Genomic DNA, 17,500 nt, shown 5'->3' on the forward strand with positions numbered 1-17,500 from the left:
GTCCAATCCCATTCCACCTCAACACCAGAGCTCAACACATGCCCATGGTCCTAGATGAAGAACTGCTCATTTCTCCACAGCTGCTTCACACAACCGTGACAATTTAAGTTTCAGCCGGTTCACTGGAAATCCAGTCAAATCTGCTCCATAGCGATCAATCAAAACCTTCTTAACAAGCTTACTAGATGATTTTAAATGTATAAATGTACATTTTATATGACAGATGTTCTCCTCGTGCTTTGATTTTCCAGCCCCGGGTCATCCTTCATTCTACAAATTATTGCATAGCTTTTGGGGATAATAGAAATAACATGCATTCTTAACCTTGTGCATTACGCCAACTATTTTACTAATAAATGATTTATACGCAACGTTATAAGCTGATGAAGACATCGGCTAGTCTTAAATCTAATGTCATCCCAAGAATCAGGGTGGGGGGGATTAATAGAGCTTGGCACAAGCACGTCTTTTTGTACAAACCGGGGAGAAAAAAGAAAAGAAAAGAAAAGAAAGAAAGAAAGAAAGAAAGAAAGAAAGAAAGAAAGAAAGAAAGAAATCAGGAACAATGACTTGGCAGCTGCTGACTAACATCTGTCTCACCAGATACCACATTCTAATAACTTGCTGTACAAATAAAGGGCTTAGCACACAGGCGATATAACTCGCAGACAAAATATTTGTATGGTGAAATTTAGAATGGACAAATGCTTCACGATGACGAGTCCAAAAGAAATAAAAAGAAATAAATAAATAAAAAGTGACTTTGTTTTCAGGGCAGATACGTGTGCGATCGGACAACTTCTGGAAATTCGTTTCGAGCCTTTATAACGTAGATCCCAGTGTTTGAAGGTCGGATCAGCCTCCATAAGTTTAAACTGCAACTCAGTCACGTTATGTAAACAAATGAAAATGATCTAACTAGCTTTACTGTTATTACTATTAAAAGCTTTTAATACACAAATGCACTTTAATATAAAAAAGCATGAAAGAAATATTAAACCTACTTACATTTTCGATAAGCAAAATGACAAGAATAAATAAAAAGCCTATTCTTTCTAAAACATGCGGCCTCCAACCGTTTACTGCTCATAGGACTGTAATCAGAACTCTACAGTGGTGTAGAGATGTTCTGAATAAATGACACTGGCTGCACCACAAACGCTGGTTCCAGAAATTAGAAATTACAAAAAAAAAAAAAAAAAAACTTTGCTGGTCTTTGGTGAATCACAGCTCGCTATCCAACACATCTAGCTGCTTGAAGGGAAATAACCAAATGAATGGGTGACTTCATTTGCATGGCCATGGTGTACAGGATGCAGATACGCCATACAGAGCTGGCAGAACTTTAGCGAAACGTGTAGCGCTGTAGCTTGTAGAATTGCACCATACAGACGAGTCACGATCGTTTCTGAAATGTCGTTTATACTGAAACTCCGGCATCATTTGTTACAACTTTTCCTTCATTATCTTAATCATAAACACCGAACCTTTTTTGAGTACACATGATGGTGATAATGAACACTAGAAGTGAGTATAGCCGAGATGCGGGACTTACCGACGGATGGCGTGCAGGGCTGAAGGTGTATTGTACTGAGTGGGTCGGATAGCGGCTCTGCTCGCTGCTGAAGCTCCCCTGGCTGGGGGGGAAGCCCGAGCTGGACATGCTGCAGTTGATGATGATGATGATTATGAAGATGAAGGCTCAGATAGAGGCCCGGGAGATGCCTGGAGCCTTGAGGCACGGAGGCTTATTCACGGGCTTGATGCCAACATGGCTGCAGTGCTGGTGCCCCTGAGAACAGAGTGGGAGAGAAACAGATCAGTACGTTAGGACGTTTAGCCGTTTCGAGAACAGGTCTCTCTGCGTCTGTGCTGCAAGTTTTATTTGCATAACTGCTGCTTGGAGAGACCAAGATGGACACAGAACATTTATCTGTAATCTATTTGGCCCAGTTCAGAGTTAAGGATGTTTTATCCAGATATTCATTCACATCTGCAATTAAACTGACCGACTGTGACCACATTTTATCAGTATGACCAAAAAAAGTCACCCGATACAAACCAAGCACAAGTTTTTACAGCATCTGCAATTATATAACCATCAGATCACTGACTGTATTGTCAAAAGACTACGGATAGAGCCATGAATCATCTGAGTCAAAGGAGCACAATTAGCCTCTCTCTCTCTCTCTCTCTCTCTCTCTCTCTCTCTCTAAATCCCTAAAAATTATATATTTGATAAATTAGTTATAGAAGCTTTAGTTACTCTCTCTCTCTCTCGGTCTCTCTCTCTCTCTGTCTGTCTCTCTGTCTCTCTCTGTCTCTCTCTCTCTCCCGTCAATCGTGGGGATTTGTAAGCTCACGTATGAAGAAGAGGGCAAACCGCACACTTCTCTGAGTGTGTTACGGCACCACGTGACAAAATCTGAAAAGATGAGCTGGTCTCTTTGTATCTATTTGTATTTGTAAAATTCTTTGTATTTGCATAAATGCTTATGTTTATATATGGTGTGTGTGTGTGTGTGTGTCTTTAGTTTCGGCTCCTTGTTTGTCCTACATCTTGCACTTAGAGGATACAGTCTTGCTTCTCGGATTCTGTGTCTCACTCGCATCCCTTCGCATCGATGAATAAATGGAAAATCTAAGTGTCCGTCTCTCCATCCTATTATCTATTTATCCGTCCATCAGCACCCATCCTGCTCTCCGCCAGCGCCATTATCTTTGTAGCTTCTTAGTAATGATCTATTTACTCCTTTTTAGTTTGCATCATAACCGTTGACAGAACGTTCACATCCTGTCTGGTGTAGCGCAGACTGACTGAAACGCGAGCGAGACAACGTGTGACAAAGACCGAGAAAGCATACAAGTGACAGATGTGAAGAGAAACATGAAAAGGAGAGAGACAGAGGGGTGTGGGGTTGAAATATTCAAAAATGACACTAATCTATCCTGTGGAGGCATGGAGGCTATGTTAAGATAATGTTAATCAACATAAAACCGTCTGCTGGACTGATGTCGTCGTGTCGGGTGAGAATTTGATGAAGCCATAATTCCACGGTTCAGTCTGCAGGATCTGGATGTTGTTTCTCCACACTTTGTGGGCCTTTTTACACCTGGTCACGTCATGTGACAGTATTTACTGTTTGCTGCATTTTCGCTGGCGGCAGCAGTGCGTTTAAGTCCCAACGAGAAACCAGGATGAAAGATCACCTGCGAGTGACGTACTTCCGTTTGGGAGGAGTATAGCGCTGACGTATGTGGCTTGAACAACCACATTCATTTACACCTGTCCAGTTTCATCTGAAATGCGTCCCAGACCACCTCCTGAAGGGGTTTGAACGATCGGACGTTTCTGAGGGCATTTAGACCTGGTGTTTTTACCATCAGATAGCTATCTGATCACAGAAAACGCATGAAGTGACCAGGTGTAAAAAGGCCCCGTGTCTCAACGTGTTTCTAGTTGAGGTTTTGAATATTCTCTGCCGAGGGTTTTTGAATATACGCAGTGAAAGTTGGTGTGGAGTCCTGTGTTCAGACTGTGACCGCACAGTGGTCCTTATCCCTCTCAGCAGCGGTTAGAAGATTACTCGAGTTAATGCTGCAGTCTGGGATCAGCACGAGGACACTGAGGGTCTAATGTACATATGGAAAACAGAAAGCTTTGTGTCACTCTCACATGTGCACACTCGCACACTGCGTTTAGTCAGTTAAAAATCGGTCCTGGTATGTTTCCTCCCCTTGCTGTGGTTCATTTGGGTGGTTGAGATCACAGCAATCACACTCAAGAGAACCAAAACATCCTGTCATGAAGATCCATGTTCACATTATGAGCTTTAATATGATGATGATGATGATGATGATGATTATTATTATTATTATTATTGCATTATAAGGATAATTTCTACATTCAAGCACTTTCTGCCTTTGGTATAACAGAGCTGTAATCCGCAACTATTTAATAAATATGTTACAAATATGACGAACTAATCAGTCAGAGAAAGATAAATGATTCCTGTCAGTGCTCCACTAATCACTCCCTTGAGACGTCATCACGACAGTTTTAGTTGGAACACGAGTAGTTATATACACGTCTTCACTGGTAGTCGTTTCAAAGAAGAATCGTCTGCTTATAATTTCACCGACACGAGCAGGTTTTTAACCAGAAACCTTTTTAAAAGTTGAAGGTTTTCGACCACAAAAACGACAAAAAGACGGGGTGAATTACAGAATTATGTGCTGCAGCATCGCTCCTCCTAAGAGAAAGCGACTAATCTGTAACTATTTTATCTTCTGCACATCTTTACCAACATGGATTAGGCTGGTTGTTACAGCTGTAGTAGATTCCTTCCAGTTTTGTTGGAATCCACAGATATCTAAATCACCAACATCATCTCGCTTCCTTGTTCCTGTGCCGCCTTATTTTATCACTCGTCGCTCGTTACTGTGATTCAGGGTGGTGCTGTGCATATTAACACCAACAAAGCACAAGGTCTCTCTGACCTGATGTCCCTTACTGGTGATGTGCTGTAAAAGGTTTACGGCGGCTGTAACGTACGACTCGACCGTTGGCTTGTGAAGCCTGAATTGGGCGGAAAGTAATATTTTGTTCTGCCATGGATGTGGAGGTCAAGACTGAATCGTTGAGAAAAAGGAAACGTTCAGGTTGTGGGTCGATTTAGAAGCTTGTCGCTACACACAGCACGACACTGTGTAGATTTGGTGAGGTCCTGCTTTGTAGCTCGGATCTTTAGCTACTTAAACGAGCTAAACCGTGTGGACAAAAGTAACGAGGATGAAGCGGACGCCACAATTTTTCCTGCTGCAAATATTATCAGAATAAACCTGAATAAACCTTGAGCTGATTTCTTTCTTTGAGGCTTCAAAAAAATTATACAAATTAAAAGAAAAAAAAAAGAAAGAAAGTCACAATAACTCTGTGAATGTGGAAATCTTTCCTAAACAAAGCATTTTCTATACAAAAATTGAAAGAATATAACTCTTGAGTTGACAGATAATAAAGCTTGAAGAAAAAAGAAAAATGAGGCAACGTGGCAGGGCCACAAACACAGGCACAATAATTATATGTCTTGCGCTGGGCTACTTCTGTCCCCATGCCAGCAGATCAAGCAAGTCTTCGAGAAACCAAAAGGAGCCTGCAATAAAAACTAAGCAGCTCTCTCTCTCGCTTTCCCATTCTCTCTCTCCCTCATTCTCTCTCTCTCCCTCATTCTCTCTCTCTCTCATTCTCTCTCTCTCTCCCATTCTCTCTCCCATTCTCATTCTCTCTCACATTCTCATTCTCTCTCTCTCTCTCTCTCACACTTTCACACTCACAAGGCCTAATTATAACAGGACACCATTTTTGTTCAGATATTAATTAATACTAACTGGATGTTTCACATCAGCTACTTGCTGGATTCAGTTTCGTGGTGTTTACATCAGTGACCCGTCCAGACATTAAGCACAACATTAACTACACACATATATACGTATATATATCATTATTTTAACATGTTAATATGAAAAGACATTAAACAAAATGATTTAATAACATTTGTTTCTGGCATCTGCCTGAAGTGCACAAGCACTGTATGTTTACAAATTTTATAGCACTTAATTGCACACTTGTGGATTAATAATTAATACTGCAGTTGTTTAATTTGCCATCGTTACAGAATAAACATATTACAAACGTGAAAACGTATTTGTCACTGCAGTCTTGTGATTCGGCTTTTTGTATCATCTCATGCCAAATAACAGTGAGGTCCAACACATACACTACGTGACTTGTATTACAGCAGATTGTGCCTCAACTCGTGCGTGGTGCGGCAGGATGCTGGATTTGGGACGAGTCGCTTATGATGTAGTTACGGATGGACGCCACTTTGAAGCAGTAAAGCTCAAACGTACGGACCGGCTGCAAAACCATTGCGGGTTATCACTACGATGTTAGTTCTACTGCAGCAATTCCCAACAGCCATTGATAACAGTTTCATATTTATTCATGGCTTTCTTTATCAGTGTATATTTACATGTAATATTAGCTAAAAAACACACCAATATAAACCTCCGATTACTCTTAAAGCAGCTGTTAGAGAAAATTCCACACCACCATCTGAAGCGCTCTCATAAAATATGAATGTCTAACCACTTATCAGCATGTGGATGTAATGTGGGGTGGCTGAGTTCATCTCAGAGGTGAAGGAACCTTTAGGACTCACATTTATGGACTTACTAAACTCACTTGGGCTTAAACAAAACATCCCTAGAGCAACTCATCAACGTAATCACACACTAGATTTAATAATATCACGCAGAATAGATGTCACTGATATAGATATCATTCCCCAAAGTGATGACACCACAAACCATTACCTCATAATGTACACACTACCTATAGAACAGACTAACTGTTATCACGTTATCGACTCGGTAGAACTATTATCCCGACCACTAAAGACAGATTCACAAATAACCTGCCTGATCTGTCTGGACTTCTTACTGTACCCTTAAACACAAACGACCTAGATGTAATGACTAACAGCATAGACGCTATATTCGCTAGCACATTAGACACCGTTGCCCCAGTCAGATTACAGAAGGTTAGAGATAAAACACTTGCACCGTGGTATAATAGTCATACTCACACCCTCAAGTGGGAGACCCGTAACCTTGAACGGAAATGGAGAAGAACTAAATTAGAGGGGTTTTTTTTTTTTGTTTTTTACAATTTACAAAGTATAAGGACAGTATGTCCAGCTACAGACAGGCTCTAAAAGCTGCTAGGGCTGAGCACCTGAGCAAACTCATAGAAAATAACCAGAACAATCCCAGGTTTTTATTTAGCACAGTGGCTAGTTTAACAAAAAAACAGAAATCTGAACACACTATTCCATCCCAGTTCAGTAGTGAGGATTTTATGAGATTCTTCACTGATAAAATCGAAAGTATCAGGAATAAAATAGGTGACGCTCAACATACGAGAGCAACTATTGACACAATCTCAACTAAGGCTTTACAGAACTTTACAAGTACAGGACAGGAAGAGTTAGATAAACTTATTACTACAGCTAAATCAACAACATGTTCACTAGACCCCATCCCAACTAAACTACTGAAAGAAGTGTTACATAAAGCTGGTGAGCCTCTTCTTAATATCATTAACTCCTCGTTATCTTTAGGTTACTTCCCGAAGTCTTTTAAGTTGGCAGTTATTAGGCCACTCATCAAAAAACCTAACTTAGATCCTAATAAACTATCAAATTACAGACCTATCTCACACCTTCCGTTTATGTCTAAAATACTTGTAAAGGTTGTGTCTGTTCAACTGAGCTCCTTCTTACAGGAGAGCAACATCCTTGAAGAGTTTCAGTCAGGTTTCAGGCCCCATCATAGCACAGAAACTGCACTTGTTAAAGTTACAAACGACTTGTTCTTAGCTTCGGACCAAGACTGTATGTCACTATTAGTTCTACTTGACCTTAGTGCTGCATTGGACACTATAGACCACAACATTCTTCTAGATCGCTTACAAAATTACACAGGTATTCATGGACAGGCTTTAAGTTGGTTTAGATCCTACCTGTCAGACCAATACCATTTTGTAGAATTAAATGGTGAATCCTCCAGTTTATTACCAGTTAATAATGGGGTCCCTCAAGGATCAGTTCTCAGACCTCTGCTTTTCTCTATATACATGCTTCCATTAGGGAACATTATTAGAAGACATGGGATTAGTTTCCATTGTTATGCTGATGACACACAGTTATGTATCTCATCAAAACCAGATGAAATAGCCACAGTGTCCAAATTAACTCAATGCCTTAGAGAGATAAAAGACTGGATGAGCTGCAACTTTCTATTGTTAAACTCCGATAAGACAGAAATACTAATTATAGGTCCAAAAACCAGTGCACAGAAACTCTCACAACTTAACTTCCATTTAGAGGGATGTACTGTTACTAGTAGCTCAACATTGAAAGACCTCTACGTTATATTAGACAGCAACTTGTCTTTTAAAAATCATATCGCTCATATTACCAAAACAGCCTTCTTCCACCTTAGAAATATTGCCAAGCTGAGAAACATCCTGTCTCTGATGCTGAGAAGCTAGTCCATGCATTCATGACCTCTAGACTGGACTATTGTAATGCATTACTGGGTGGTTGTCCTGCATCTTTAATAAATAGGCTACAGTTAGTCCAAAATGCAGCTGCCAGAGTTCTCACTAGGACAAGAAAGTATGACCATATAACCCCAATTTTATCATCTCTACACTGGCTACCTGTTAAGTTTAGAATTGACTACAAACTCCCGCTATTTACGTACAAGGCTCTTAATGGTTTAGCTCCTGTATCTATCTAGTCTTCTAACACGTTACAATCCTTCACGCTCTCTGAGATCACAAAACTCAGGACTATTGGTAATTCCCAGAATATCTAAGTCTACTAAAGGCGGTAGAGCGTTTTCTTATTTAGCTCCCAAACTTTGGAATAGTCTTCCTGATAGGGTTCGGGGCTCAGACACACTTTCCCAGTTTAAATGTAGATTAAAAACTCATCTCTTTAGTCAGATGAACACATAATACATACTATAATATTTTGCATCAGTTACATCAGACCTGCATATTTTTATGAACAGCAGATATGTTAATCCCTTTCCACTGCTTCTCTCTTTGTACCCATCCCGAGGCATCCAGACATTGTACCAGCTCCCAACGTCCTCTGTGGGACGAAGCCTTTGGACGTCCACTGAGCCGAGGCCGACTCTAAGAGTCCTGAGAAATCTCCAGTTAGACTCTGTGATACTAAGGAAGTCTGAAGTCCATGATCCTTACACCAGTACAACATTTGTATGACTGTATATTACAATCACACCCCCAGTGTCACCCATATGAGAATGGGTTCCCCCTTGAGTCCGGTTCCTCTCAAGGTTTCTTCCTTTACCAATTTAAGGGAGTTTTTCCTTGCCACTGCTGCCTGAGTCAGACTTGCTCATAGGGGGATAAATACATACAGATTGTGAACTAATATATATATATATATATATATAAAATAATCTTGAATTTTTATTCTGTTAATTCTTTTTCTTTTATTATTCATTATTTCTTTTATTATTCCTTATGTTTTACCTTCTGCTCTATGTTTATGTTCTGTAAAGCTGCTTTGAGACAATGTCTATTGTAAAAAGCGCTATAACAAATAAACTTGAATTGAATTGAATTGAAGGAACCTTAAAGCTAAAAAAAAAAAATCCTTCTAAAAATTCTGTCGCAACCAACACTTGAAGAAAAACAAGACAAATACAAGTTGAAAGATGTCGTCGCGCATGACGTGCAGATCTTCTCTCTTACCGATTTGTCTGAAACTGAAGACTGGAAAGTTGGAATGTAAATGAAATAAATAAATTTTTCTATTAATAAATCTTCTCTAAGTTTTCGATTGATTAAACTGTTCCATTTCCCAAAATTAAATGTACAACTAGTAAGTAATGCTAGCTTAAAACGCTGAGAGCTGAGGGGTTTTCTAATACAGAAGTGTGTGTACGATGTTGTAAACCACGACCAAAGGTTAGGCAAATAACATGAAAAATCCACTTCGGCATAAGTGAACTGCTTGGATAAACGTAGCACATCGAATGAATGAAAAACACGTACCTTATTGGCCACGGCTCCATTAGCTTACTAACATCAGAAATTCCTTTTAAACATAATGAGATGGTGTCATGAGAGAAGTTTGAAATCATGTGAAGACAGAACGGTTTCATAATAGAGCTACGTGTGACATTTCCTTGAAGAAAATGTTGTTTTACTTTTTATAGTATGTTTTATTGCAATTATAAAAAGATCAAATATTATATGCATTATAAAGAAGGATTCGTTAAGTATGAGTTCAGGATACGGCGTCACAGAATCGACTCTGCGGCTATCGTCCGGTCACGTCTGATATTCAAATAATTAGGCAGTGATTATTCTATTTCACACTAGCAAGTGACGGTCACTCGTTTCGTTTGTGGGCACGGACTGTCCGGCGCTTTTATAGTTCGGATGAGAAAAAAAAACAGGCAAAATGGAAGCTCCTAACTAGTGAAGCACAAATACAATAAAACATTAATCAGTGCAAGAACTGGTTGTTTGCTTTACATGTTACATGAAAGCATTCATTCTAGCCTGCAGAAGGCATTCTTACTTTACTAGCTGCACTCCCTCCCTGCAGGCGGCAACGTTTTCGTCTCCAGCGTCATGCATCTTTTTATCATTTTTACATGCCAAACAGTAAACAAGACTTAACCACGGGTAGGAACTAAGGTTATTGGGGAACAAGACACAGACCACACACACACCACAGGATTAATCCGAGAGATCGTTCAAGGCAGGGCGGTGACAGAGAACATGACTATAATCACGATATGATTCCACAAGTTTGCTGAATAAACTATTTTCTTTACATTAAGATTCCTTTTAACAAACTCAAACTTCACATCGGTCATATTTTAGGAGACAAGATGGCAGGAGGCGTGGCCTATTTGCATGCTCATGAATATTCAAACTAAGCTGCAGGTTTAACTATTCTGTTGTATTCGATTTATTTGTCCTCTCATCAAACCGCCCCAGCTTAGGAAACGTTTATAAAAAAAGATCAGCATAAAATCTATATTACATCTCCTTTACTATCTTACACGAACATTGTACAGAAAATAGAGCGTTAGTAAGTTTAGCTTCAGTGAGGTGCGCATGCGCAGAACTGTCACAACACTAGTAACATAATGACTGCAGATGGATCTGATGTTCCTGAGGTCATTATGAATAGTTTCTTAAGCACTAAAATATCCGATTTATACAAATATAGATTCAAAAATAAATATTTTAAACAAACATATGGTCATTTTGATAACCAGGTGATTGTTTGGTTTGTCGGTAATTTAGGATGATATTATTAACTCCACATGTTTCACACAGCAACGACTTCTTAACACTCGACATGAACAAATAAATTTAAAGCTTTGTAAGGTTGCAAAGGTCTGACCCCAGACCGTAAAGTGCATGACCAAACCACACACACGCGCGCGCGCGCACGCACACACACACTTTGGGTACAACTCAGAACGCCTCTGTTTACACACCAATAAGCACGAATTCTAACCTTTGTTTGTTCCAAAACACGATATATAAAACATTTAGTCTTTCCTTTTGCTGCTAATCGTCTTCTCCGAGCCATAAAAAGTAAACACGTCAAATGATTTAAGCTCACAGAGCAGTAAGACACATCTTCTCGTTCTGCATCACCTTAGCTAACTAACCTTCGCTTGATTTTATTGTATTTTATTTTCTACGTACAAATATCGACCCCTATCTACACTTTACTAACGTATATTTGGACGTCTGGTTGGTTTTATCCACATTTGCTAACATTAACGCTAGCCATTGTTAGCTAGCAGGAAAAAGGAAACAAGAGAAATGACGTGTTTCCGAATAGATTCTGGTGCACAAAACACAAACGTTGTTTTATACTTTAAAGTGTAAACTGTGTAGCAACAGACCGTTAATATAACATTCGACAGAATAAAGCGGACTCTGAACATTTCACCTTTCTAAACCAGGACGCCATGTTGTCACGACTAAAAAGCTAGGCTAAGCTAAGCTAGGCTAGGATAAGTTAGGCTAAGCTAGGTTAAGATAAGCTAAGCTAGGCTAAACTAAGCTAAGCTAACTTCAACCACTGAAACAGAACTACGTTTACAGTAACAAACATAAGCCTCCGTTTTTACAAACAAACAAGAGGTAAACAGAAATAAATTCCGAAAACTCACCTCATTTCCGCGTAAACGAGCCGAACGGATAAATACAAACTTATTTGACTAAAATGGGATTTTATTTATTTTTTTATTATTATTATTCCGCCTCCGACAGACTGCGCGAGCGCTGCAGACAGTTTTGCTGCACACATAAACCCCAATGGTTCTATTTGTCCTGGCAGCACCAAAAATCTTTGTAATTTTATTTATCGCTGTTTAAAAATAAAACGCACAAAAAAACAATAAAAAAAACGGACAGACAATTTCAAACAAAATCGTTTTAACGATTATCGGTTTGATATATTTCAGTCGACATTCAAATGTGGACTAAATAAGTTTTATGTAGCAGCCAGGATCGTGTGGTGTGACGTTAAAAGGTTCCCCACAGGCGGCTTGACGTTCCTGCAAGCCTTCCCCACCCAAACCTAAAGTATGGTTTATATATTTTTTCCCAGGCCTATAACTATGTAATTTCTAAGTTGCTTAATTTAAAACATTTAAACATTTGTCAAGATTCGCGTTTCGTTCGTTCGAATCTATTAAAAATAGAATCCCAATCTATTAAATAAACCCAGGATATCTGTGTATATAATTCTAATCCGTATGTAACCACGTTCTGTTTATTTTCTTATAAAATAAAAGCCTAAGAACATCTTGATCATACGCATTTATTTTACGCACCCTGCTTTTCCCAGAACTAAAAAGGAACCTTGGAGAAGAGCGTGTAGTTCTACCCGGATTCTTTTGTGAGACGGGAAATATGTTTGTTTTGCTCTCTGTCACTCTGTGTTTCATTGGTTACCTTTTGTGCCTAATATTGATATATAATAGATTTAATCGACTACTGCCGTCATCATGGAATAACATTTTACGTTCTTCAAGTCGAGCCAAAGGTGTAAACCTCCTGCCGATACGTGATCCGCCTGCTTTGACTTGTGAAAATGACGCGCGGGTTCTGTTTGTCACCGCGCATCCTGATGACGAATGCATGTTTTTTGCTCCAGCGATTATAAAACTGACCGAATTACACGCGACCGTTTACCTCCTGTGCTTGTCATCAGGTATGTCATCTTTTAACAATCCCACAAGCACGAAAGTATTTACTTTTTTTTTTTTTTAAACTATCCTTTGGAGTTTTGTCCTGTTCCCATAGCAACAAGTCGAAGCGTTCATCATAACAACAAACTCTCCATGAAAACGTAATACATCGCACATTCATTCTGCTTAGTTGTCTGTTTAGTGGAGATAAAGATATACATTCATTCTGTCATTTATCTAAAAAAAAATAAATTAAAATAAACATTTATTTATTTTTATTTATTCTAACCCTAACCCTGGTCTGAACCTAACAAACTCATAAACATTTATGTTCAGAGGTAATAGTGTTGAAGAATTTGGACCACTGACTGGAAGGTCATGAGTTCAAATCTCCACACTGTTAAGCCACATGTCTGCCAAAATCCATATAAATGTATCATAGCCATTTTATCTATCGGCATAAAGGAAATGCGTTCACAAAATAGACTGGTACCCCAGGTGGACCATTGATCAAATATTATTTTGCTGATGGATCATTCTCAGCACAGCAGAAACACTGATATGGACATGCCTTCTGTACTGCAGTCTTACACCGACACTGTTAAAGTGTAGAGAATTTATACACACACACACACACACACACAGAGAGAGAGAGAGAGACAGTTCTCTGTGAAGCATCGTTGAGGGTTCAACATTTTGTTTTAATTTGTAATCATGATGAATTAATAAATACTATTAATTGATTATCAAATAATCAATTGTATATAGTATTTAATTGTGTTTAAATACGATGAATTGATTAAATACTATTTCAGAATAATGGCAGATTATGTCAAATATAGATATTTTACTTCTGTGAATATAAGGAATTCAAATCCCAATTTCTTTGGACTGTGGACATTTGAAAAATGATTGTAATATATGGAAAGTCCATAATATAGATCTGCACTGATGCAGTCTGTGGAACTGTCCTGAGGCTAAAGATGTCCCTAGATGCAAAAAAAAAAAAAACGATAGCCAATGAGCATAATAATATTTAATCATACACAAGCAATGTCTTTGACAGGAAGTGTAAAAAGTATTTAAAAAAAAAAAACACAAGTATTTTGTACACAACCATATCAGTGTCACAGAATAATATCTGGTTCCCAACCTGTTCCCTACTCAATAAGAGTAAAATAAACTGATACTGTAATCAGTTCTGTGTAGTACAGGCAGTAATTTCACACTTCAGTAATAAGTGACAGTAATAATAGATCTACTTGAATCTCTACTCAATGTGGCACCTGAGCATGTAATCATGTAATATAAATCTGTTGTACTAAAGATTGTGTATTTCAGCAATGATGTCATGTCAACCTGGCTGTCATGTTTAGGGAATTACTACAATCAAGGGGCCCAGCGTAAAGAGGAACTGTTTGGCAGCTGTGAAGTTTTGGGAATTCCAGCTCATCGAGTCACTATCATTGACAACAAGTAAGAGCAAGAACACTCTCCGGAGGTGCTAATCTGTTTGATTTTGCTGTGGCATTCACAATTTTTTTCTCTTGGGGTCTTAAAAAGACGCTATAACCGAAGTCAGGCTACACTTGAGTAAAATTTAACTAGAAAGAAATGCTGACTTTATTTAAATTGAATTTGATTTGACTTGTGAGATTACAAACTTGTAAAAAAAAAAAAAAAAAATGAGGCCAGTATTGTGGTATCTATTCAGTATCATCTCATCCACTGGAATGGTTTTGTGGGATTTTGGGCAAAATTCTGCTTATTCCTTTGCCTGTTTTTCTTTGAGCATTTAAAGATCTGTTAGAGTTTTGATTCTAGTTCCTGAAACACATTATGAATCCAAGCTGTGTAGAGAAAGAGTGCTGATCATTCAAGATCCTGAAAGAGGAAACAAATAGCTGAACTGTGAGATCTACTTTTATTTAAACACATGATCTGACAGAACTCTAGATCATTTTCAAGCTCCGATATCAAAAATTCCCATCAGTGATGCCAAACATGATGTTTGGAGTATCAGCAATTTATTTCAATACAATTTATAATCCAGGAGCCTCAAAACTAGAATAAGCTGTTTATCAAGCGTCTCCTCATCCAATCAGGTATCAGCACTGAGAATACAGCACAAATCTGCTCCTAGAGTTCACAACATTCCTTCTGCACTCTGTGAATAAACAGTGAAGCTCAAACCTGTGAGCCCCCACAACCCCAACCCCCAAGCCCTCAGTCCCAGCAAGCGAAGCCATTAAAGATCTCCCATGCTGTGCACTGACCCTCCCCTTCTCCTCTGGCTACCAAAAGAGCAAACAGTGGTCAGGCTACAAATCAAGTCCGTCCATTCAGACCACAACAGAGCTTTAGAGCAGCCGAGCTGATGTATTACTCCCCGCTCTGTCACTGGAACCATTAAGCACAAAGTGTCTCAGAGGAGAGGTTGTACACGTTGTGACTATCAGCTCTCAGAGGACAGGAGATCCCCAGGGAATCATTCAAACTCCAAACAGTGTTGTTCACATTCACTTAAAAGAGTGAACTCCCTTCTCTCACGTCCTGACGCTGTATTTCTTTTTTTTTTCTCCCCCAAACACAATTTATCCTGTAATTTCACTGAACCAGAAATTACACTCTAGTCTTCACAAGTATTAAAATACAGACTACTCTGAGCTTCATTCTCATGCATGACCTCATCCCTGTTCAAGCTGATTTGCTAGTGAGGATTTGTCCGGCTCCTTCCTGTGCAAAGGACGAACAAGGAGCAAGGAACAAACCGGACAGGGATGATGTCATGCTTTGGCTGTGGCGCAGATTTCGAAATCAGGATAAATAAATAAATAACAGAGGCCCAGATCACTGGGTGCTGCTTTAAAGAGACCTGGCAGGTTTATTAACGCAGGTTAAGGTTTCTGCACATCAAGCTGTGTAGAGAATGAGGGATGAAAAGATGCTGAGTTGATAAATCTCCCCGGGACGGAGGAGCGAGATGGAAACGAGCCTTGTTGAGATAGACAAATCTCATTTGACAGAATTAAGTACAAAAATCACATGCCCTGACTCTCAACTACTCAGAAATAATAACCCTGCAGCAGAATTGCCCTGTAATGCACAACTGCTTATGTGGATGTTTTAGATAACAGTGTGAAACCCAGAATTGTACAGTATCCTGTTTGTTTCTGTTTCTCTGCTGCTTTTTTCAAATACCTTTAATTTATATTCTGTCACTAGCTAGGGTTAGATCTCCAGATCAGAGTCAGATGTTCTAAGAATATCACCTGACATTTGGCCAAGAAATGTGCTATGGAAGCAATTATATAAAGTAGCTGTGTGTGTGTGTGTGTGGGTGGGTGTGAGTGTGTGTGTGTGTGTGTGTGTGTGTGTGTGTTTGTGTGTGTGTGTGCCACAGCTGTGATTGAAATCTCTTATGCTGCCTCTTCTGGAAGGCCAAACACTTCATTAAGCTTATATCGGTACTAGACGGAGAACAGCTAACACCCGGGTTATTACGGAATCTCTACAAAACAACTGCTTTAACTATTACCAAAAAAACATGAGGCCAGAAAAAAAGCTTCCCAGTTCTCAGAATGTGGGAAGTTTTGGTGTGTGGCTGTAGTTTTTTTGGCAGAGTACTTTCCACAAAATGCAGCGTCTCTTCGCCAAACCGCCGTGTACAAAATGGGCATTTCATCTTTCAGTCCTTCAAGGGTTGCTGAAAGAACTTCAACAGTCACTGACGAGGAACTCTCCAGAACATAAAGCTAACACGGAAATCTGCTAGAAATGTTCCGCATTTCCTCTTTACATTATTTATTCTCTCGCCACTCAGACTTATAGAGGCTTACGAACGAGGCAGGGAGCAACTCGAGCATCTATCCGAGCACTTCAGGGTCAAGCACGTTGCTCAAGAACACCAATGTTGCGTTCTGGCAGAGCTGGGATTTGGAATTCACAACACAAAACCTCAAAAACTGGAACTGTTTTTCCACCAGTCAAAGTCCACCCAAACCCCAGGCACTAACAGTGTAACAGCCGTAAAACGGAGCACGTTTTTATACATGCACAGCTCTCGAACACAACACCGTCAGGCCAACTTCTACTTCAAATCCCAAATATCCAAATCCTAAAGTTCTTAAAGCAGCACTGCGATCAAACGCCTTAAGAAGCTATTACCATGGCTCACACAAGCCTTAAATCCACCGACAGAACGGTAAACCCACAGGGATTCTGGGAACTAGTGGATTTCAGCATTTCCACCATAACCAGACCCAAACCATTGTACCATCAGATGTAGGAGTTTCCATTTCCATTTTCTATACCTTAATTGCAGCACTAATGATCAAGTTGTCATGGCAACAATAATGGAAGGGAATACAAGTCTTGAAGGTCACCGGGTTCTTGGTTCCAGTTCCAGCAGGATTTTGCTGATGCAACCGAACATATTTCTGGCTTTTTTGCTTTGGCCTCATTTTGGATTTTTTTTTTAACTTAATAGTGCCCTTGACACAAGCTAGACATAAATGTGTCTGGTTTAAATGGCTCACTCATATAACAGGGGCGTGCTGTGATAGAAAAATAATCAACGATGTGGTTTGCCGCTTCATGTGACTTGATCATCACACGTTGGTTTCTGTTATGTCATAGTGAAGAGCTGGCTGCTGTGTGGGAATTGAAG

At 39.4% G+C, this 17,500-nt stretch overlaps 2 protein-coding genes across 20 annotated transcripts in view; one reads left to right on the forward strand and one right to left on the reverse strand.

Moving 5' to 3' along the window:
• Nucleotides 1-12,108, reverse strand: part of ncor1 (nuclear receptor corepressor 1) — a 69,221-nt gene extending 57,113 nt beyond the window's left edge. For 3 of the 18 annotated variants that reach the window (XM_027132935.2, XM_027132927.2, XM_047808994.1), the window contains exons 1-2: nucleotides 11,809-12,108; nucleotides 1,556-1,792 (exon numbers count right to left, since the gene is read on the reverse strand). In XM_027132935.2, coding sequence (XP_026988736.2) covers nucleotides 1,556-1,663 — 108 coding nt within the window. In that variant the 5' untranslated portion in view covers nucleotides 1,664-1,792; nucleotides 11,809-12,108. The remainder of the gene's footprint in view (nucleotides 1-1,555; nucleotides 1,793-11,808) is intronic. The other 15 variants (XM_027132934.2, XM_027132926.2, XM_027132925.2 and 12 more) reach the window with 10 other exon arrangements.
• A 172-nt stretch (nucleotides 12,109-12,280) lies between these two features.
• Nucleotides 12,281-17,500, forward strand: part of pigl (phosphatidylinositol glycan anchor biosynthesis, class L) — a 21,553-nt gene continuing 16,333 nt past the window's right edge. The window contains exons 1-2 of one of the 2 annotated variants that reach the window (XM_047809004.1): nucleotides 12,281-12,854; nucleotides 14,208-14,307. In XM_047809004.1, the coding sequence (XP_047664960.1) occupies nucleotides 12,554-12,854; nucleotides 14,208-14,307 (401 nt within the window). In that variant the 5' untranslated portion in view covers nucleotides 12,281-12,553. Of the gene's footprint in view, nucleotides 12,855-14,172; nucleotides 14,308-17,500 lie in introns of both variants that reach the window. The other variant, XM_047809005.1, reaches the window with a different exon arrangement.

This window comes from Tachysurus fulvidraco, chromosome 26, assembly GCF_022655615.1.
Source record: "Tachysurus fulvidraco isolate hzauxx_2018 chromosome 26, HZAU_PFXX_2.0, whole genome shotgun sequence".
Taxonomy (NCBI): Eukaryota; Metazoa; Chordata; class Actinopteri; order Siluriformes; family Bagridae; genus Tachysurus; species Tachysurus fulvidraco.